Here is a 22,989-nt window from a genome sequence, read left to right as displayed (position 1 = left end):
GCACACACACACATGCACACACACACATGCACACACGCGCACACACATACACACGCACTCACGCACACACACACACACACACACACACACACAGGAGGAGGTCAAACAACAGATGGCAGCCACTGAGGATTAAAAACAACAGAGTGACAGTGGACCTGCAGTCAGAGACGAGCGGTAAAACTTGGTAAACTTAGAACTTTCATCTGAGGTAAAAATGTGTTTTCTCTTGTGTCTCCACTGGCAGCCATGTTTCCATAATCAATTCAAATTGGAGCTGCTTCCTGTTTGATTCTGGTGACAAAAACGACATTTTAACTATCAGCGATCCATGTGTCGTCACGCTCATTTTCACAGTAATCCTCCTGTGGAGGCTGTGACATCACCCTTAATCTGGATTATGAAACCTTCCATCTCAGGTATTATGCAACTGTAAAAGTTTTGGCTCACTAAAAAAAAAAAAACAAAGCCAGTGACAATAAAATCAAAGTGTGACACGAGAGCGTGATTCTTCTTTACTGACTAGAAACTCTTCAGACTCTACGCACGCTCACACTCTCAGGCTCTTATCATCACAGTCTACACTGAACTTCACGATCCTGAGTTAGAAGAGTTAGAAGTGCAAAATGTGACACCCCCAAGTTTGTGTTACGTCATCAGACGTCCCCAGTCGCTTGGCATGGCATGTTTTTGTTACATCGAGACATGTCAGGAAAACGCTCTTGATGCTTTTCCACTGTGTCCCAGCTCGACGGTTTTCTTCTTGCTTTTCCATCAGTGACAGTATCTGGGACCTCGTGTGTGTTTTTAGTTCCTGCTCTGACGAGGTTTTAAAGCGACCTGAGCCGATACTAAAATGTGACGCCGACAGACTGCCGGCCACTGATTGGTCAGAGAGTGTCGTCACTGGAAGAGACAAAAAAACTGGAAGTGTGCAGTGGAACAGCGCCATCAAACAAACACTCAAATCTCAGTCCTAAACTCAACCAGTTCCTCAGATCCAATTAAATTCTGCCTCATAAGGACCAGGTTTTGGTCTCCATGAGGAGTACTGGTCCTGATAAGGTCAGTGTTTATGCAAGAAAAAAGTCCTACAAACACAAGAACACACACACACACACACACTTTCTCCTCATTACAATGTGCAGAACCTCACAGGTGTCGATTAACCAAAACCCAATTGCATCAGTCAGTCACTGAGGCAGAAGGAAATGACACGCGCGTGTGTGTGCGTGTGTGTGTGCGCGTGTGTGTGTGCGTGTGCGTGTGCGTGTGTGTATGTGTGTGTGTGTGTGTGTGTGTGTGCGTGTGTGTATGTGTGCGTGTGCGTGTGCGTGCGTGTGCGTGTGCGTGTGCGTGTGTGTGTGTGTAGTGCAGGTCCATTGTGTTTGGGAAGTCGACCTCTTCACTCTCCCGTCTGTCGTCGTCACATCATGAATCAGGATGAGGCAGCTAATAATACGCACCGTTAGCTCCAGAGCTGAACCAGTGAGGACTCGGTGAACACATGAAGAATATTCTTGACACATACGTAAACACACGACAGACACGTGTATTTATATATATATAAATGATACTCAAATACTTTCAGCTTTGTTTATTAAATGTATTTTGTATCTGGGACAAAAACAGAGAAGATGATTTAGACCAGATTTAGCCATGAGCTAATTCTCCATCTGTCTGCTGAACAGACACTATAATTAAATTGAAATAAAAAAACTGGATTAAAGAAAGAGAAACTTGAGAAATTGATGTGTTTGGTTGTAAATTAGACTGAATCTGATTTACTGCGATCATTTTCACTGCCTTTGGCAACGCCAATCTGAAAAACTTTCAATCAAAAGCGAGACGTTACGCGACGCGGACTCGATGCTCACGCATGTAGTTTGGCCCAAACCTTGGAATTTTGTTAATCTAGACCTTTAATTTTCCATCTTTGCCAGATTTCAAGAACCTCAGCCACAAACACTGCAGATTCACAACAGACTAAATATAAAATGATGATTAAACTGATTAAATAAACCATAAATGATCCACTAAAACTGTTTTAATTGAATTTTAATTAATAAAAAAACACTAAAACTGTAATCTCGTTGTCGTCTATTGCAACCAACTGAATCCTGGTAGAAGACTTCCTGTAATTGGCTCATTATGAGGTAAAGAAAATAAAGATAAAGTTAAATGCTGATAAATCCCACGCTCTAAAACCTTAACTCATCTCTGCTGTAATGTAAGTTTGAGGTTTTAAAGATAAGAACAGTTTCCAACATGTACTGAACACATTCTGTTTTCTTAAAAACAGAACCTAGAACAGTCAAAAATAGACGTGAATCGCAGCCTTTGTCTGAAATTGTGATTTTGATTAAAAGAAGAAAACAAAAGATTGAATGTTTGGCTCCAGCGTGGACTCGATACACATTTAAAGCAGAAACAGAAGGAGTGCTGGCTCGCTCCGACTCTGTGCCGAGAGAAAATCAATAGCATTCAACGTGCACGCAGTAAATACCACGCGTTGACAGAGCCAAGAACAAAGGATGAGAAACAAATAAATAAATAGAAGGAAGACGGGAAACAGTGAGACGCTTTTCTCCTCGCAGCTGAGGAACGACATGTCGGACTCTCGCTGTCACGCAGCTGTCAAGCAGCAACAGATCCCGCTTTCACCTGCTTCCAGTTTACGTGCTAAGCTAAGCTAAGCTAAGCTAAGCTAAGCCGAGAGGCTGCTTTTTGATATCAGACATTTTTATTAGAGCAGGAAGTTTAGAAATCCCCTTCAGTGTCGTGTTTTAGTGTTTCTCTTATCTGTTTATATAAATGAAGTGTCACACATCAGCAGCAGCAGCAGCAGCAGCAGCAGCAGCAGCAGCAGCTTCTCCTCCTGCACTCAAACAACATCTGGACCTATGACCAGGACACACACACACACACACACACACACTGGCTCCCATCATCCATTATTCAGGGTCTTTGAGAAACAGCTTGTCTGAGTTACAGCATGTGCAGCTGAAAGGAGCCAAAGGTGGAGCTGAGTGACAATAAACCACCAACACCAGCTATCTCCAACTGCACCACCTTAACACACACTGACACAGTTTCCCAAAGACTGGGTCGAGACCCATAGATGAGTCGCAGGAGATTTCTTTTTGGCTCCCTTGAAGACATTTGCATAATTCTCCCAAACCTTTTAGTAAAGAAGTTTGTTTTGAATAACATGTGTAAATGATACTGAGTGATTGTGGTAACAATAGTTTGGCATCATTTAAAAAGGTTCAAGATTCTTTTACTAGGAAAATAGCAATAAAATTAAAAACTACACTGTACTAACACAATATACATGACATCATTCCATCTTTATTTTACTTTTATGTAAATCAATAACTATTTTGGTTTATCTTGTCTTCTTACCAACCGTTAAATTGACTTGAAAATATCAAGACTGAGCTTAAACTCTCCTCTGTTTATCTGCTTCTATAATTATTTGCTAACATGTTTACTGTACATATTTATTTTAAAACTCGGGTTTTAGTCGACAACACTATTTGTTTTCTAATGGAAATGAACGGATGGACGTTTACGTCTTTTTAAAGAACGTAACTCATGTAAACAAAGTTCAACTTTGCAACCAAGAGCGCAAGCTTTAGCTAGCAGCAGATATCCCAGCACCAGCGCTGAGCGACCAAATCAACTTTTTCATCTTAAACCAGATTCACGGACAACGTTGTTTTTCTTATTAACTATAAATATCTTTTTTTTTAACACTTGCTACGTAGTTAGCCACGACGGACGCTACTGTGCTAACCTCCAGTAGACGTGTACGCGTTGGTGTGAGTGCAGTGTTTGTGGTCAAACATTTGACAATGATTCAAATAACTTTTGTGTGAGTTGATAACAGAAGGTCAGGAAAATAGTCCGAAAATACCAGGGCGAGTGCGTCATGTGTTAGCTTGAACAAAGAGAGCATAAACACACTCACACACACACACACACACACACACACATAAACACACTCTCTCACACACACACACACACACACACACACACACACACACACACACTCTCTCACACACACACACACACACACACACACACGCACACACACACACACGGCCGGAGTCTGACTCGTGTCCATCCTGTCCTGCAGTGGACAATCATGGAACATGAGATTTGTCCTCAGCAAAGTCTCACAATGAAAACACACAAGTGTGTGTGTGTGTGTGGCACGCGTTCAGGCTCCGGTGTCAAGCTATTAAATATTACAAGTAAACACACACACACACACACACACACAGGACATCCTTCAGTTAAACAAAGAGTCGTCAGCATACAACACCTGCTCTCTCTCTCTCTTATTTACTTACACACACACACACACACACACACACACACACACACACACACACACACACACACTCCTAATGACACACATAATGACTTAGCAAACACACATTTGTGCAGCAGTGACTTCATTCTCATTCTCTAGCTCCTTACCCTTACCTTAACCATCACAATAAGTGCCTGACCCTAACCCTTAAGCCAACTCTTAACCCTCAGAACGTCACAAAATAAACCAAAGACACTAAAGGCCGGACACCGCGCCGGATCGTGGTTGAATTTTCAGAGCTTTCTTTTCAACAAATTCACAGTTAACCGATCAGAATGAGAGTTGTCGATGTCGTACAGTCGACGTAACCAAAATGATTACAAGGCGTGTGGAGGGGGGCGGAGCTTCAGTAGGATGGTGTGTGTAATTAACATCCCAATTATCCATATTTCTGTCCCGTATATTCGTAATGTGACCTTTAAACACACATGTTTGTGCAGCTTTTCTTTAAGGACACTTATCTGTAAATGTAATCTTAAACATAACCAGTTAAGGTTTAACCTTAACCTAAACACAATTCAAATTTCAAAAATTCATGCTTAGGTACTGCTTGTATAAATGACATTTTAATACTATAAAATATTATCAAGACTGATTTAGAACTACATCTGGTCCTGGTTTCTCCATCTTTCCTTTCACCACAACCGGCCCAGGCAGATGCTGCACATCTCTGAGTCTTGGTTCAGTCAGCGTTTGTTCTTCTCCCTTAATAATATTAAAGACAAGGTTTACTGCCTTAATGTGTAAAGTGCCTTGACATAAATATTGTGATTTAGTCGTATTCAAACTATTTCAAATTGATCAGAATCTGGTTAATTTGCTTTCAGGATAAAAGGAATTTGTGTTTGAAAAAAAACCCAGTTTTATTTCTAACAGTATTAAAAATAAAAAGAAACATAATAAGATAATCGTGTCCTTCTATACCATATGAATAGATATAGAAACAAATAGTGTGCTGTGTGAATATAGAACAATGTACAAAATGAAATCTTAGGTTCTGCCTCATTAAGACCAGGTTTTGAGGACTACTGGTCCAGGCAAGGTCCATGTTTAGGTCCTAAAGAGTTAATAAATGCACACAGACATGTTCCCCACTTGCTTATTTATGGTGGAGATCAAAGTCTCCTCTGCTTGTCATTTGTCTCCTGTTTGACTCTGATGACACCGCTCACCATCTGCCTCTTTATTTACTGATTATTAGTTTAGACCAGAAAAGACGCTTTCATGTGCGCGCCGAGCAGGAACTGATCGATATATAATGACGGCGCGTTCACACTGAGATGTAAACAGTTTGGCCGCAGCTCCGGCGATGATGAGAAAACCCACAGTGGAGTGTGGAAAACCCAGAACTCACACGCTGCACCAGTTTGGGCCTGTATATAGTTTTGATGGCACTTTTTTAACTTCCATCTGCTCGGCTCGTGAGACGCCGGGCGTCGTTTGTGTGTCTTCTAATGTCCTCGCTGGGTGGAGTTTGATCCACATCTGTCACTAACGCGTGTGATGACGCCGCCGTTCTTCTCCCTGAGCCGGTTTCCCAACCTCTCGCCAAAATCTCACAAAAGGACCACATATCGTTTACAGTGTGTGTGTGTGTGTGCATGCGTGAGTGTGTGTGTGTGAGTGCGTGCTCCCTCCACTCATAATTAGCGACATTAGCGTCCTCACACAGGTGGGATGCAGTGAGTGTTTGTGTGTTTGTGTGTTGTTGTGTTTCTATCATAGAACAGAACCTTTGCGTGGTAGGCGGGGCATGTGCGCCTGTGTCAGCACGATACGTAGCGCGACGTCGTACCAACAACAACCAACCACTGCTCAGTTTGTGGACGTTTGTCTCAACATGTCTTGGAGCTTTGTGAGAGAATAGACTCCGGATCAGAGGAAGGTGAAGACGATGTCCGTTTCAATTCATTTCCTCAAAGCGAGACGGGGCAGAAGCGGCTCATTTAACGGTAAATATGTCGCATTTTTCACCAACTTCTTCATTTTTCCCTCATCCAAACACCGCTAACGACGGCGCGGAACACACTGGTGTCCTTAAGCTGTGTTTCCATCGTGGCACGGTACTTGATTTTGACTGAGAACAGCACCTTTACTTGGTGGGCGGGGAGTCCACTGTGCTGCGACGCAGACTACGAACAACGCCGCTGAACACAACACAACAGACAACAATGGTGGACATACAGCAGCTGGTTTTTCTGTTTGAGCTTGTTTGTCTCAACATTTGGTCAAGCTTCGTAAGAGAATAGACTTCGGACGTTGAGGAAACACCAGTCGTGAGGGAGTGACGCTTTTCTGTCGCCCAATCAGCTCACTGCCGTGGGTCTAGCTCCACCCATATCATACCGTAATCATTACTCTGGTTCACCACAAGGGAAGCGTGCCAGGAAAAAGGGACGGTTATTTTGGTCGTAACTCGGTGGACCCGTGTGATATCAGGACCAGTAGTCCTCATGGAGACCAAAACCTGGTCCTAATGAGGCTGAACCTCGATTCTAAGGGAGTTTAAGGCTAAAATGTGGCGTCCTAAGAAGAATAGCTGTACAGTTGTGTGTGTGTGTTCTTTCCACTGATGTTCTCCTCAGTGCACATCAGGTCGAACAGTGAGTCAGCAGTTTAGGCCTGTAAACGCTGACTGGATGTGCTGAGTCGGGCGATCTGCGCTGTGTTCCTCTGCATTCTTCATCAGTGAGCTTAGCTTTGCCACATTTCAACCCCCTCTGTAAAATAATGTGGCCTCACACACACACTCTCACACACACACACACACACACACACTCACACACACACACACTCACACACACACACACACACACACACACACACACACACACACACCCATGAAAATGGAAAGATAAATAACTGTTGGGTGACGTCCAACGTTATCGTTAATAAATCGCCACAGTTTCAGTTTCATGACGGTCACAAAACACACTATTAAATAAAGGACAGTGTGTAATGTGTGACATCTAATGGTGGGAGTAAAAAACAACAACCCTCCCCTCCCTTTGGCAACTATTTTGTCCATTCAGGCCACTGTAGAAACGTGTGTATTCAATTTCTGTCAATAAACCGTCCTAAAAAGCCACAAAGCTTTGTGTTTGTCCAACTGCGTGGGTGAGTTTTCAGCTGATGATATTTAATAATCATGTTTATGGACACGAAGTCGTCACGTGATTACAGAAAAAAAAGGTGCATCGAGCAGGTCACAACCTACGAGAAACAGCCGTGTCAGGCGATGTGAAATGTGAACGCTCGGCGGTAAATGATGCACCTTTTGCTCTGTCTGGGACAAAGACGGAGTCAGAGCAGAGGGACGGGCAGCAGAGGTCAGAGGTCAGAGGGCGTCTCATACGAAGGACAACTTGTGTTCCCTGAGTGAGTCACCTGCCACGAGACTAGTTGGACAGTTATGCCGCTCTTCTACCTCACATGTGTCTCAAAGAAAGACATGAGGATAAGATGAGCGGTGGGAAAACTGCAGGACTCAGGATTACATGGGAGTAAAGGGGGGATTTGCCGGTTAGAAGCTGACCTCTGACACACGACAGATCCGTCGCCAGAGTCTGCGAGACGGACGACACGGTCACGGCTGCACAGGATAACACGGAGCTTATACGCGGCTTTGTTTTGTGACAGCAAAGCAAAGGGGGCAGTTATCAGCCTGAGAGTCCACGTCTGACTGATGGAACTTCATTTTGTCCAAATCTGTGTTCATCTCTTTCCCAACTGAAAACTCAAGTTTGTGCTCAACACCAAACCCCATAGAGAAAATCATTGATTTTACATCACGGCTCACGGGAGCTGTTGATCCACCGCTGCCTCCATCAGTAAGTTCAAACGTCTTCTTTTGTGACTTCGGTGTTTGAAATCCTTCATTGGGATTTTAATCAGTGACATCAACTTAACAAACGAGCAGCTCCTGTGTCCCTGTGATGTAAAAATGATGGTTTTCTCTATGGACTTTGGTGCAGGTTTCCAAACTTTCACTTTCCAGTCACAAATGGCTGCATATTGGTAACAAAAAGAGGCAAAAGTCATTTTAAGAGATTTTAGATTTAAGTAAGTGTCTAAAGTCAGTTTTGTTGTTGTTGTTGTTGAGTAAACGTCAGTGTCCCACGCCGTTGTCGGGGACGACAGGAAGCTCGGCCAAGCCGGTGCCGACGGTGTCAATATGTCATACAACATTACAACCGTTACACGATAAACACACGGTTACAGCTCATGTCACAATATTTGGCGTGTTGAGTAACTCCCTCTGATCTCCTTGTCTCCACGTTTCCAGTCATTGTGTGGAAATAACTGCGAGCAGCGTTTGTTCCATAAATGAGGAACATACAGTATATAGCACCGCGCACCGCACTCCACAAAGGTCTGGTTTCAATTTTTCGATGCACTCAGCAGCGTCTTGTTCTCGGGGAAGTTGATCAAACGTCACTGGCACAAACACAAACTCATTATGTATTTGACTTCGACACAAATGACGGCTCTGTTGTTAAAGCGCTCACTTTAGATACGTGTATTAGATGCAGGTGAAGGAGCACAGAGTTCCAGCGTTTGCACCAAAACAAACTCATCTCCTTTCTATACTCAACATTAACTGCCTCTGACACTTTCATTAGAAACTAAATCTGCTTCCCACAGACTCGCATTCTTGGTAAAACAGCGTTCACTATACATCACAGAGCGCTCGAAACATTGAAGCTCACCACGGCCAATAAAAACCACAGAAACAATGCATTTTTAATTCTCTTTCGGCATCTGCCTTTATGGCTATACTCTAAAATACTGACCACAAGGAGACAGAGAGGAAAAAAAACTAAGTCTGGCGTCAAGCGAGCAACCACCTCTTTGTTGATGTGCTCACGGTCTATGCTTTATTTGCTCTGAGCCCATTGTCCCACTGATAACGCACTGCGTGTTGGCCCGTTGTCAAGGTAGCAGCAAAGTTACCAGCACTCTCATCGCCTTGGCAACCGGTCAACCTGCTCTGAGCAAACTTGGACGGATGAGTGAGTGAGTGAGTGAGTGAGTGATGATGGACGATGGAGCAGACAGACGCAGCATAAACACAATGCGGCGCTGTCAGTGCAACAGAAAGACCTTTATGTGAAGTCAAGATGACGATAGCTTAAATGTGATCATTACCGGCTCCCACTTTCATCCGTCTTAATCTGAGTGAGTCAGTGTCTGTGCCTGTGACTAATGCCCACGCTGTCTCTTTCAACACAAGGACTAAAACGGGACTCGTCAACGCACCTCACAATCCTCGTGTCTGAACTGGCTACCGATGTCAAATGTGCTTTTTAACCCCTTACCTTGGGTTTCTCACGATAATCAGTCCTGCCTGGATTTACTTTGGCTGTAGATTTGTCATAAAAATGTTCAATGAGTGCGTTCTTCTGCCCCTTTTTGTCCAAGTTATTCAACAGTTTAAGAATTACGGTACTGAGAAGCTGACATCACAAACGTGTGGCGGTCAAGTCCTGAGGTTCCACCGTAATGTGCTCAAAGCTCTAGCTCTCTGTTTTCCAGTATCCATCCATCCATTTTCTACCAATTTTGTTGTGCAAATCTCAGCTGACATAGGGTGAAAGGCCGGGTCACACCCTGGACACATCGCCAGTCCATAGTTTTCTAAATTTCTCAATATCGCAAACGGTCTAGGAGTTACGGTAATGAGTGAAGTGTAAAGTGCACATGCCAAAATCCCGTCGGCGACACAGAAGATCGGGCTTGTGATAGCATGATGTCGTACGAGTGTGACACACTGTGGCACAGTAAACAAAGGCTCATGCCCAAACTCGGACGTCGGAAGTAGGAGTGACGTCACCCGTGACTTCTCCACACTCCACACAAGTGGGAAACACAAACCATTGTTACGCTGCGTTCCAGTTGTAGTTGGAATTTCCGAGGTCACGCGCCGTTTGTCGGAACGTCCTTACGTTCCTCCGTGTTGGCTGCCAACATACAAACACTGCTACTTTTACCATTGATATCACGTGTGTCATCTTTGTGTCACAGTAAATCAGCCGAATACACAGTAGGTTTTACATAGAAATGTCCCAGAGCGTTGGATTCGGGAGCACATCCAACATGTGTTCTTTCTTCTTGTGACGTGGTTGTTTTACCTCTGTCGTAATCCACTATTTCACTATATCAAGTGAGTCTTTAGACAAATGTGTCTAAGACCCAACTCTTCCAAGAGCGTCTTCTGTCTGAGCACTTACCTTACCCCCCCCCCTCCCCTGCACGATGCACTTGGATCCACTTCTGCACTCTCACCCTCTGTCCGAGTTCTTTCTATGTAGCTTATTCGTCTCTTGTAAGTCACTTTGGCTAAATGCTTAAATGTAAATGTAAATATGTGATTTACTGATATATCTGTTACATTTCTTATCCAAACAGCGTTAAAGTCGGCAGCGCTCACACTGGTGCTCTTAGAAAGTCACCTGCCAAGTTTGGACAGACATTGAAGGGAATGGACTTTAGAGGTGTCGAGGTACCCAAACACAAAGTGGTACAGACCCTTTCAAAGTGTGGACAATCAAAGCACAAATGATGGGTACATGGTGTGTGGCACAGTGACTACAGAGTAACTGGTTGAACGCTCTAAATCCACTCTCTTAACGTTGACCCTGACTCCGCCCCTTAGCCACATGTCAGCTGAGCTTGACTCCAGCTCCCCCTGCGACCCTCATCTCATGAGGAGGATAAATGGATGAAAATGCAAATAGTGAACTGAACCGAACTTCACCTCTCGGTGGAAGTGGAGATTATCTATTCTTTTATCTAATCCAGTTAATCCTTCTCTTCTCTCACAAGACAGAGCTTTGAGAGAGAGGAAGGAACCGGAAGGTTTCCCTGAGTAAGTCGCCTGCCAAGAACTTCGGACTGTGACGAAGAACTTCAGACTGTGACGAAGAACTTCGGACTGTGATGAAGAACTTCGGACTGTGACGAAGAACTTCGGACTGTACTGTTGCGATAAAGAACTTCGTACTGACGCGATGAGAACTTCGTACTGACGCGATAAAGAACTTTGTACTGTTGCGATAAAGAACTTCATACTGTTGCGATAAAGAACTTTGTACTGTTGCGATAAAGAACTTCATACTGTTGCGATAAAGAACTTTGTACTGTTGCGATAAAGAACTTCATACTGTTGCGATAAAGAACTTTGTACTGTTGCGATAAAGAACTTGATACTGTTGCGATAAAGAACTTCATACTGTTGCGATAAAGAACTTTGTACTGTCACGATAAAGAACTTTGTACTGTTGCGATAAAGAACTTCAAAGGCCCTAGATCTTTTGGTGTAAAAGTAGAAGAGTACACGTTTTGGAAAATAGAGCTTTATAATGTGGGAGACACAAAAACCACAGACAGAAAGAGAGAAAATATCTAAATACAGTCTTAGTCTTAAAAAAAAGAAACGACTGCACTGAAATACCAAAAGTGAGTTTGAGGACGTTGCTGAAACATGTTGCACAGAGGGTTTGTCGTCTATGCTACGCTAACACTTCTGGTTCAGTGATGTGTGACTGCTGACCCGAGGTCTCAGTGAAGTCAGCTCATGCTTCAGAGCCTTTCTTCATCTCCTGCTTCCTCCCCTCCTCCCTCTGTTCCTCCACATCACCTCACAGACGCACTCTCTCATCCATGAAAGCCTTCACTCTAGAGTCTCTCTGCTGCTGATACTCAAGCACGCACATGTAAATGCAGCGTTGACTCATGCAGAAGTGTGAGCGGGGACCAGGACGACACCTCGCCCACTCCACTGATGACGTCAAAGCACAGAGACACGGAGACAGACAACGTGAGGAGGACAGAAAAAGAGCTGGAGAGACAGTGATGATGAATAGAAATTCAAATAAAACACTAAATCTAAATTCTATCTTTAGAAAAAAGAAAAAACTGGTATCATAATCTATGATAGTTGTCAAAAGCAGGTACTAAACTGATACTGTTTCCTTGTAATGAAGACTCAAGGGAGTGACGCTTTCCTGTCGCCCCATCGACAGACTGTCGTGGCTCTAGCTCCACCTGTACGGTACCATGACTCCGGTACTGAACAGTTGGGAGTGGTTCTTTTGGTACCATTCGTGTTCCACTCTCCACTCTCAGTGGAAACACGACATTACTGAGTCACCTGCCAAGTCTAAAGTCTGTCACTGGAACCATTGGACAGTTGTGCGACTAAAGACATTAATGACACACAAAAGCCTTCGAGTTTCTGTCCCCTCTCCTGCAGCTCAGTGTGCTACTTAACGCCAGCCCATAATCAGAGGCACCGGCTCAATCAATAAACCAATGGAATCACTGAACACTCCTCTTTTGCACTTTGGACAAATGAGGATTTGGGCTCCACCGGGATGTTGAGGTGATGTGGACGTCACAGACAGAGACATGATCTGTGTCCACACAGTGTCCTCTGCTGTTCACATGATAGTTCATTCTCCTGCAGGAGCTCAGGATTCTGCTGCTGTGCAATGCTGACCTCTACTGGCTGCTGCTGGTATGAACCAGAGTTCCCTCACTCATCCACAGATAAAAGAGGTTTCAAACACACGAAATCCAACTGTTTGAACCTTCCTCCTCCTCCTCCTCCTCCTCCTCCTCGTTCTGCTCCTGGATCAAAACAAGTGGCTGAAGACAGATTTAAAACAAAGGGAGGAGAAAATCAAAGAGACCTTTGAAGTGATGCACTGCCTCAACCTCACGGGTTAGAGGAGGAGATGCAGGGAGGGAGGGAGGAGAGGAGAGGAGGGGAGGAGAGGAGGGGAGGAGAGGAGGAGAGGAGAGGAGAGCTTCACACACGAGTACAGAGGGATAGATTTATGAAGAAATATCACCTGACAAGATGAAGCTTCTCAAAAGCTTCTCGACAAACGTGCGGCTCATTCCGATGCTGATCGTCAAAGGTCACGTCCTTAAAAAGCCTCAGTGACATTAAGAATAGTATCTTTTCCAAGACTTACCCGGGGCAAGAAGGCAACACAACAACATGGTCGTCACACAATACAACAACACAACCACGACTATCAAACACAACATAACACAACATCCAACCCATGAAATACAGATTCAAGTGTGATACAGGTCAAAAAATCAGGTCTGTGACTTAGTCCACGTCCTGTTCTCACGCTCAGGAAGGATTTTGGTTTCCACACATGTACGATGACGGATCAGCGCGGAACCACAAGCTCATGAAACTTCTGATGATCTGAAGTGAGTTACAGGACAGGACTGGTAAAATGGCTCCACAGCGCCCTCTAGAAACATTTCAAATAAAACAGCCCCGGCAACTGGTCCTGACCTGCAGTCATGATTCCAGACAAGTGAGACATAATGGCACGGATTTTATACTCACTCACTCACTCACTCACTCACAACACACACAAATGCACAAAAAGAGCTTGAAGACGTGGATCAGATTAAAAAATAAATCTCTACTGTTGTTGTGTAACAGCTTTATGTTCACGCTTCACAGGAACATGTGTTATTAATATTAATGTTAATACACTGGTCAATTTGAACGATTAAAGAAGTGAGGACACACACACACACACACACACACACATGTTGTGTCTTCACCCTTTAACACCTAACTCTCAAAATGTCCACCTGGACCTTTTGTTTTTGCTTATTTTAACTATAAAAAGACCAGAAATGATCCTGTAACTAAGTGCTTTTGCCCATTTCTTTTTTCCAGAATAACTTTCAATATCTGGCAGCTATTTACAATTTACTGCACATTAAAATAGTGTTTTAACCATTAAAAACTGAAGAAAAACAAAACTTCCCTCCTCTGTGGCGACAAAGGCGCTGATTCGCCGGCTTCCCGAAACAGTACGAGTGAAATTACCGTAATAACCACACGTCGGCTTCAACGTGCAGCTTCTCAGCTTTTATAAAAAATAAAAAATAAATACGATGGCACAAAACTGTTGCACAACTACAGCGATAAAAACGTGTCGTCAGCGACGCGCTCGGCGTTAAAATATATCTATATAGATATATACATATAATATTAAGAGTTACTGCTTCTTCTTTAGCCTAAACACATGCAAGTATTTATTTTACAGACATTTACTCCTCAAACCTGGCTGTCTCCATGACAACAGCAGACATTTAGTTTAGGTTAACTGTCAATTCACAATCGGTTTGAATAAGTTCACATTTTTTTCAAAATAAAAGCTCCAAACTCGATATGAAATCTTTCAAGCAAATCATTTATATCAGATTTTGTTAAATCATCTGCCGGGCCCAGATACTGATGCTGGCGGGCCAGTTTTGGCCCACGGGCCACTGCTTTAGTGCTTGTGTTTGTACAGAATATTCTAACGCTCTGGAAGACGAGTCACAGGAGAGAAAACACATTTATGTAATTTAACCAAACTTTTAGTTCTTTTTTATAAATAACATGAATATAAATGAATGTTTTGATTCATTTACCAAAAATGTTGTTTGAATTATTTGTTAATCAATTAAAAAAATGATATAAAAGGTGTAAATATGACTTATATTGTGATTTAGGTCTGACATTGTTTATCCTATGTGATACTTTGGCTCAGAGCGCTGGGTAAATAAATGAAAGAATGAAAGAATGAAAGAATGAAAGAATGAACATCTCATAGAGAACCAATGACAACCGAGAGCAGAGTCCTGACGTAACACAACACCACACACACACACACACACACACACACACACACACACACACACACTCTCTCACACACACACACACACACACACACACACACACACGCCATCTTTATTCTTAGTTTTTGTACATAAAGCTGAAAGCACACGCCGTCGTGTAAAGATTCATCATTTTTATTAAACACACTTTTATTATGGCGATGACAACTTTTCTCAGTCTTGTATAAAGTACCTGAAAGTGATACTTGAGTAAAAGTACAAGAATGTTATTATTTTATAATATGACTTAAGTCAAAGTTTTAAAGTTTATGACATTAACTGTACTTAAGCATCAAAAGTCCTTTTCTGATATAAAATGTACTCAAGTTTCAGAAGTGAAAGTAGGAAGGTTGTGGGTTCAATTCCCTCTGCTATTGTAAATGTGTCCTTGAGCAAAGACAGCACATGTTGCAGTGTGTGAACTAAATCTATATAGATTTACAATATTATTGCGATGAATGTTATGAAATGAAAAATACCATTATTTGGTTCCTATTATATTCCTAAAATGTTCATACATACGAACATTCATCCATATTTATGCAGTTACAGTAAATAATGTTAAATAACAAAAAATGACTTACTTTACTGCAAAATTGTGCAAAATTTTTTTTTACAAAAATGTGGGCTTCTTCTTATTCACTTTAATTTCATTAGTTTATCGCAATTCACTGCATTTTTATCTCATTTAAAATGATGTGTGGGTTTATTTGAGTGATTCGACGTGCATTTAGTGTCGACATCACATGACCCCACAGTGCTGTCCAAACACAGCCCTTTCAAAATAAAAGTCCTCCAAATGTCAAAGACAAAACATGGCATTTGCACAAAAATCCAGGCTTAACAAAGCGTGACGACCAAAACTGCAGAGACAGAGAGAGAGAGAGACAGAGACAGAGACAGAGAGAGGACAAAGTGTCTTCATCCCTGGACACCGTCCAGAGAAGGAGCTTTACCGTCTCCATGTCATCACCTAGAAACAGCTTCAGTGATAAATCTGCTCAAGTCTCTATTGTGTGAACTGACAACCAATGGTTCCTTCTTTCTTTCTTTCCTTCCTTCCTTCCTTCCTTCCTTTCTTTCTTTCTTTCCTTCTTTGTTTGTTTGTTTCTTTCCTTCTTTCTTTCTTTCGTTCCTTCTTTGTTTGTTTGTTTCTTTCTTTCTTTCTTTCCTTCTTTCTTTCTTTCTTTCTGCCGCTCTACCTCAGATTTTGCCCGTCTTCAGCGAGAAAACTCTCCGGCCGTCATTCATGCCCCCGGCCCCCTCTGACACGGTCATTATTTGCCCCCAGGCCGTCTTGTTAACACAGTGAAAAGCCGCCGCGAGTCGGCCTGTGTCATGCAGATTAGCCCGGGTTACCGGGGGGACAGACGTCAACAAGCCATTCAGAGCCGGGTTCAAACTCAACCTCGCTCTCGCTCTGGTTCTGCTGCTGCTGCAGGAACTCGTCACTTCTTCTATTAATGGACTCAAGTTTCACTTGAAGTCACAAACGGCAGCTTTGTCCAGCGTTGGCTGAACCTGAACTCAACCTGCTGCCATACAATTGAATTTACCGTGTGCCCTTTTCTCCAGGAAGTCAGAGTAGAAATAGAGCTCATGACATCAATCCTGTCCAGTCTGATTCACTTCTGCGCCGATGCTAAACCACATTAGCCGACAGGTCAAGTGTAGCCTTCCAGAGACGAGGGGCGGGTCATATGATCGCGATCAGAGAGGAAACTCACACTCTGTGCTCGTGTAATAAGACTGGTAATGAGCCTCGTTAGCACGAGGGAAATCAATCGAGCCTAAGGCCAGGATGAATTATTCAGGAGAGGCTTGTTGTGCGAGGAGTATCTGCTCTCGGAGTGAAACTCAGGTTACTCTGAGTTTCACTCACTCACTCACTCACTCACTCACTCACAAACAGCCAGGTTTGTATTTTCAAGAAGAGGAAGACGACGACTAGAGCAGCTTCCGTCTCAGATGGAGAGACGAGCTAATACGATGCTTAGTATTAGTATCGGTCACGTCCTGGTTTTTAATAACTAGTTCTGGTAATCTGTTAAAGATTAAAACAGTCAGCGTCTACACAAGTTACCATGAGTGTTTAGTAGGTGTATATGACATGTTTGGTCTTAATGAGTGTATTTGAACACACAACCTTCAGAGGCGTGTTGCATGAATGGGGTGGAGTCTGCCGGCTCTGATTGTCTTGTTTTATAGTGGTTTAACGGGACGTGTATTCATATTGTTCGGTACACTCGTGTATTCGTCACATTTTCTTATTTATTAAGCGAAACTGCTGTAACACCAAATATAGGACGTTTGAAAGTTAACGTTAGTCCAAGTTTACCCTTTACCAACCACTGACCACTGAGAAGTTAAGTGCAAATCAACCATACTGTCCACAATCACTGAATTATATATCGCAAAAACTAGCTCTAATTATGGAGCGACAATTTGCTCATTTAAAGGCCAACGAGGACAATTATGTCTTAAGAAAGAGTGTGTGTGTGTGTGTGTGTGAGTGTGTGTGTGAGTGTGTAAAAACCTATCTTTATGACAACTTTAAAGGGTTTTTTCAAGGTTAAGGGTTAAGGTTAGGCTCTTATATTAGTTGTGATGGTAAAGTTCAGGGTAAGGGTTTATGGAGTCCATTATGTCAGTGATGTGTCCTCACTAAGTGAGAAAAACAAGTTAGTATGTGTGTGTTTTATGCTTCAAGCCCCAAAACTAAAGGCCATTTACCTTTAAAACCATTAGTGAGTGTCGTGACCTGGACGGTTTCATACAAACATCGTTTTATTGGCTGGTATTTTCGATGTATTTGGATACTTTTGTGTATTTCAAAGCTCGTGGACAAAGACTTCAGTCACATTTTGAGTCCAACAACTTTCAGGGGAGTGTTTCACTTTAAGCCTGGCTGATTTTCAATAAGCGGCACTAGAGCGGCTCCTCCTCTCTTCACCCTGAATGAGAAATGCTTCAACACACTCAGGCAACTTAGTATAAAAGACTCGCTGGAGCTCGTCTCAGTGACGTCTACATTATTACAGAGGAGAAAGGAGCAGATCCTGTAGATCCTGTACATTCAACGACTGAATAGTTACACAATCCAGAGACAAACCCGGGTGTTGGACTCGTCTTTGTTCTGTTAGAGCTCAGACAAACTCTGTGTCCTGATATTATTATCAGGACACAGAGTTATATTTATGTTATAATAAAAAATGTCTCACGTGATAAAATATTAAGTAACTTAAGTCTCCTTTATCTTAAGAATATGTTATTCTTACGCAGCCATTTCTGACTGGAAACTGGTCACTATCCTGCACCAAAGTCCATAGAGAAAACAAGCGTTTTAAGCTCATGTGGAGAGAAGAGCTGCTGCTGCTGCAGCTGCAGCTGCCGCCGCCGCCGCTGCTGCTGCTGCTTTTTTCACTAAGTTTTGTTCACTTGTGTCGATACAGATGTAGAAATAACACATTTGAACTCAGTGAAGGAGACAACAGTGGACCAACAACTTCTATGCACCATGATTTAAAATCCCTGATGTTCACTATGAAATTTGGTGTGGGAGTGAAACAAACTTCAGTTTCTAAACAAAGACGGTCGTTTAATGGTCAAATAAAGCAGCAAACATATAAGATATAACATATTACAGACGTTAAGGTTCCCACACATGTTTGTTGTCATCAAATTCAAGGACTATCCAGGACCAATTCCCTCAAATTCAAGGACCAAATGTGCTGACACAGCTTAAGATGGGAGGACAACTTGTAAGAGCTTGTCTTCGTCCATGATGGACAAGTCTCTTGGGATCTTGGTCAAAGTCAGTGAATGTTCATTTCCCAGGCATCAGGTCGTCATTTGCTCTCTCGTTTTAACGTTACTCGCTCATTGTTCAACAGTTGGAGAGACAGTGGACCATGTCCACAACACCGTCCTAGTAATTATGACTCCATGTTTGTCCAACATAGGCCTAATTTACATACATCAAGCAATGCAGGGCATGAAACAGTAGGTGGCGACGTAACAAACAAGGGAGACATTTGCCTAAATATCAACTTCTATTGTTTCTTGCACAAACTTGAAGCACTTTCAGTGACCCATGATTTCTACAACCTGACCATGCTAACAGTTACTAATTGTCGAGATCTTCAGGAATGAAGACATTGGGCAACTGTCATGACTCAGAACCTTCACAGATGCTGTGTTACAGTGTGTGATGCTGCCAAATTGTCCAAATCTGACGAGTTTCGACAGAGTTTTGCACATTATCTTCAAATATTGGTTGTTTTTTTTAACGTCACCAGAGATTCAATGGGAACATACTTAGGTGATGACCTAACATCACAGAAATGACTTTGAGCCGTCAAACCCTGCAGACAGGAAGGACAAAACCTACGCTGATGAAAACAGAAGAAGACCAACAACATCTGGTGTGAGAGCACAGGTGGCCACAGCCTCATCTTCATCTCATCGACCTCAGGGTCACTTCATGTGCAGCACATTCCAAAACACTTCATTACAATCACACCTTGTAAAATAAGCATGAAGAGACTTTTTCACTATTAATATTATTATATTTGTGTGTGAGTGAAAAAGGCAAAGTTTTCTCCTCATGAAGAAAAAGCCAAAGTTGGAGCAATAAAGCAGCGTCTGTGTCTTTCACTCGTCTCTGTGTCTCTCACTCGTCTCTGTGTCCACTGACGACCGTTTGTTCCAGGGAAAGTTTTCTCTTTATTGTGAGACGGGCAATAAAAGCTGCATTCCTGAGCACGGGGTTTCCTCTGAGCCACAGCAAAGGAGACCGGACCAGGTTTGGGTTTTTTTAATGGTATAAGCCCCTCCCCCTTCTGTTGTGGATCAATATCAGCCGAGAAAATAAGCGATAGATCACTCATTAGTTTAACCCTTAAACACACACTTTTAAATTCGAGAATATTTGATCCTTTGTTCATGCATATTCTGTGTATGCAGTGTTCTCAATTTTTTCATGTATTTTTCTTTTTTAACTAAAATGCTCACACTAACACACCTACAGACAAAAATGTCCTCATTGAAACCCATTCAAATCACTATTTTTGACACAGCATGACAAAAACTTTAAAAATGTATTAATGTTTGATATGTATGATGAGGACTGATAGCTTAGAAAATGAAAAAAATGAAAATAATAATAAAATTAAAAAAATTATTTATGCAAAGTACATTTTGGTGCTCAGTGATGTTACCAAAGAAGCTCGACACTTTTCTTTCTTCTTTTGCCAAAAATACTGCATTGTTTGAATTCGAGTAGGTCATTTCTGCCACTAGGGGTCAGTCTCAGGCAAATCAATAACAACAATATCTAGTTTCACTGAGGAAGACTGCATCCAAAAAACAATTCAGTCTATGTATGAAGAATATGAGTTTCTCTACATCAGTGCTTCCCATAGTGTGAGCTCTGACCCCCCCAGTGGGGCATGATGGTATTGCAGGTGAGCCGTGAAAGGACATTATATATAAACGTGTTTAATTTTCAGTTTTCTATGTAAAATATGTACAAAAAGTAAATGTTGTGTTCTTTTTCTATAATCTGACCTCGTAGGTCACATATTAGGGCCGCGGCGAGTATTCGATTAATCCATGAATCATTTTGTTTGTCAAAGGTTTGGTGAACACGGATTCAACTTTTTTAAGATTTTATGGACAAAACAAGTATTATAGTAATTAAGGTTTGGGTGTGGACCTCAGATCAGAACAGTATGAGCCATGATAACATTTCGTATTTACTTTCTCCTATTTGCTCGTCAGCTAATCCTCCATGAACTGAGTCGAGCATCTTATCGTGTTGCACGATTACAAAATGTAGGATCTGTCAGTGGAACAGACTTTTAGTTTGTTTCCACGAGCTGTTAATACAGACACGCACATCACAACATGTCCATGAAGCCGCCGCGGCTGCTGCTGCTGAAGCTGCTCAAGCTGCTCAAGCTGCTCAAGCTGCTGAACTGTGTGACTCTGGTTATTAGACTCAGCTGATGCTGAAGAAACCAACACGTATTTGACAGTGAATTCCTCACACACACACACATTAGTCATACTCTTAACTCACACTAACTCAAACCACCTGCAGCAGCGACACGTCTCCACAACAATATACAGTTGTGTTTTCAGCAGCATAAGCAGACGTTTATATTATCCCAGAGAAGACGTGGAGTGACAGTGGAAGCCTCAGGGCGAAGAATCCTCTCCGCCTTTACGGGAAAAACTATTATCTTAGAAGAGAGAGGTCGCACACAAACACACACACACACACACACACAGGCAGAACAATGGTTCCTTCACAGCAGCACGCATGACTAATTCTATTCAACACGAAAAAGTTTCCTCCTGATGCTGATATACTTGAGGAAGAAGCCATACGTACAGCTGTTATTGACATTGTTTCACTGTATATGGAACAAAAGCAGTTTGTTGTATTTAAAGTAACTGGATACGACAGAAAACTGGTGTCAACTCTAAAAACAATGAAAAATACTTGTTTATACTGCAGCGTCTACATCACGTCCTCTCTCTGCATACAGAACCCTTTCTGGTGCTGCAGCGTAAAGACAAAGACGCGTCCTACACTGCAAAGAAACCTCAAACAAGACGAAGAGAGTTTCACCGGCAGGAAAAATCCTCTTCATTCCAACAGAGATCCTGCCTACTGCACCTTTAAACATACATGTGTCTATGTCACAGCGTTTGAAACTGTTTCGTAAATAAAGTTCATCACGAAATCTTAAAATCTTACATTAGTGTTAAAATATTTCATTTTTATATTCATGTTTGTTATATAATGTTTTTTTAATGATTTCACAGGTTTTCACAGGTGATCGCTCACAAGGTTATAATATCGTATAATATCGTTATCGTCATACCATATTGTGACTTAAACATCGCTATAATATCGTATTGTGACTTAATATCGTTATAATATTCACCACCAAACTCTAATCCTTTCTTCTTTGGGTTTAAGATTAAATCATTAAATCATCCAGAATCCTTTACTTTTTGAGTAAAACCATTCAAAATCAAACAAATAAAATAAAAACAATAATAATTTAACCACAACAAAAGCCTGATATTCCCTGTTCCTGCATCTTTGCAGACATAAAAAACAACAACACTGTGTTTGAGTGAAGCAAATAAAAGTCAGATATCAGGTGGAGACTGAAATTCCATCATCCCACATGGAAAATCTGCCTTTTCCATCAAAGAAACACATGAATGGAATGTTTCATCAGTTCACGTCCAGAACACAAGACTCACTCAACATTGTCTGGACACTGGTTACATTAGTTAGCTGATGAGCATTGTTTTAAATGCTAAATATTAACATATCAACATTCTGCTGGTTTAAGAGTTTGTTTGTGTACCTCCACTGATGCAAGACAAAGCCAGGACACTGTTCTCCACAGGTGACGCAGGGTTGTCCTCTCTGTGGCTCGTCCACACAATTCAGCTGAGGACAAACGTGAAGACAAAGTGAGGAGAAACCGCCATGTCTGCATTTGTAGATACTGAATTGAATCCATTCAAGACACACAAGTAAATGTGGCCAATATTTCACTATTAAGCAGTTGAATATCAGGCCAAAACGCCACAAAAAGAATATTTAAGAGACGTGTTTGTTTAAAAAAGAACGTAACTTGTGTCTAAAAACTACTCTTTCACTCAGTTTATCTCTTTTTTCAGAATAAAGGCTTTAAATTCTACATGATTTGTTTTCATTTATGCAGAAAAAAAGCAAACAATTTATTAAAAATCTTTTGAATTCATCTACCGGGCTAGACATGAGTGCTGGCAGGCCAGTTTTTGGCCCACAGACCACCATTTTTGGCTTTCTGAAAACACCGCAAGTACTTTGCAATATTGTGATAATATCGTAACCT

The 22,989-nt window shown here is 42.1% G+C and overlaps 1 protein-coding gene across 1 annotated transcript in view; it reads right to left on the bottom strand.

Annotated features, from left to right (window-relative positions):
* prickle2b (prickle homolog 2b) overlaps positions 1 to 22,989 on the bottom strand; it is a 115,752-nt gene that overhangs the window by 91,874 nt on the left and 889 nt on the right. The window contains exon 2 of the mRNA XM_058631670.1: positions 22,474 to 22,559. Within this exon, the coding sequence (XP_058487653.1) occupies positions 22,474 to 22,559 (86 nt within the window). The remainder of the gene's footprint in view (positions 1 to 22,473; positions 22,560 to 22,989) is intronic.

The sequence above is a fragment of the Solea solea genome, chromosome 6 (genome assembly GCF_958295425.1).
Source record: "Solea solea chromosome 6, fSolSol10.1, whole genome shotgun sequence".
NCBI classification, from domain to species: Eukaryota; Metazoa; Chordata; class Actinopteri; order Pleuronectiformes; family Soleidae; genus Solea; species Solea solea.
Note: the sequence above shows the minus strand (reverse complement) of the source record. Positions and strands in the feature narration are given on the sequence as shown.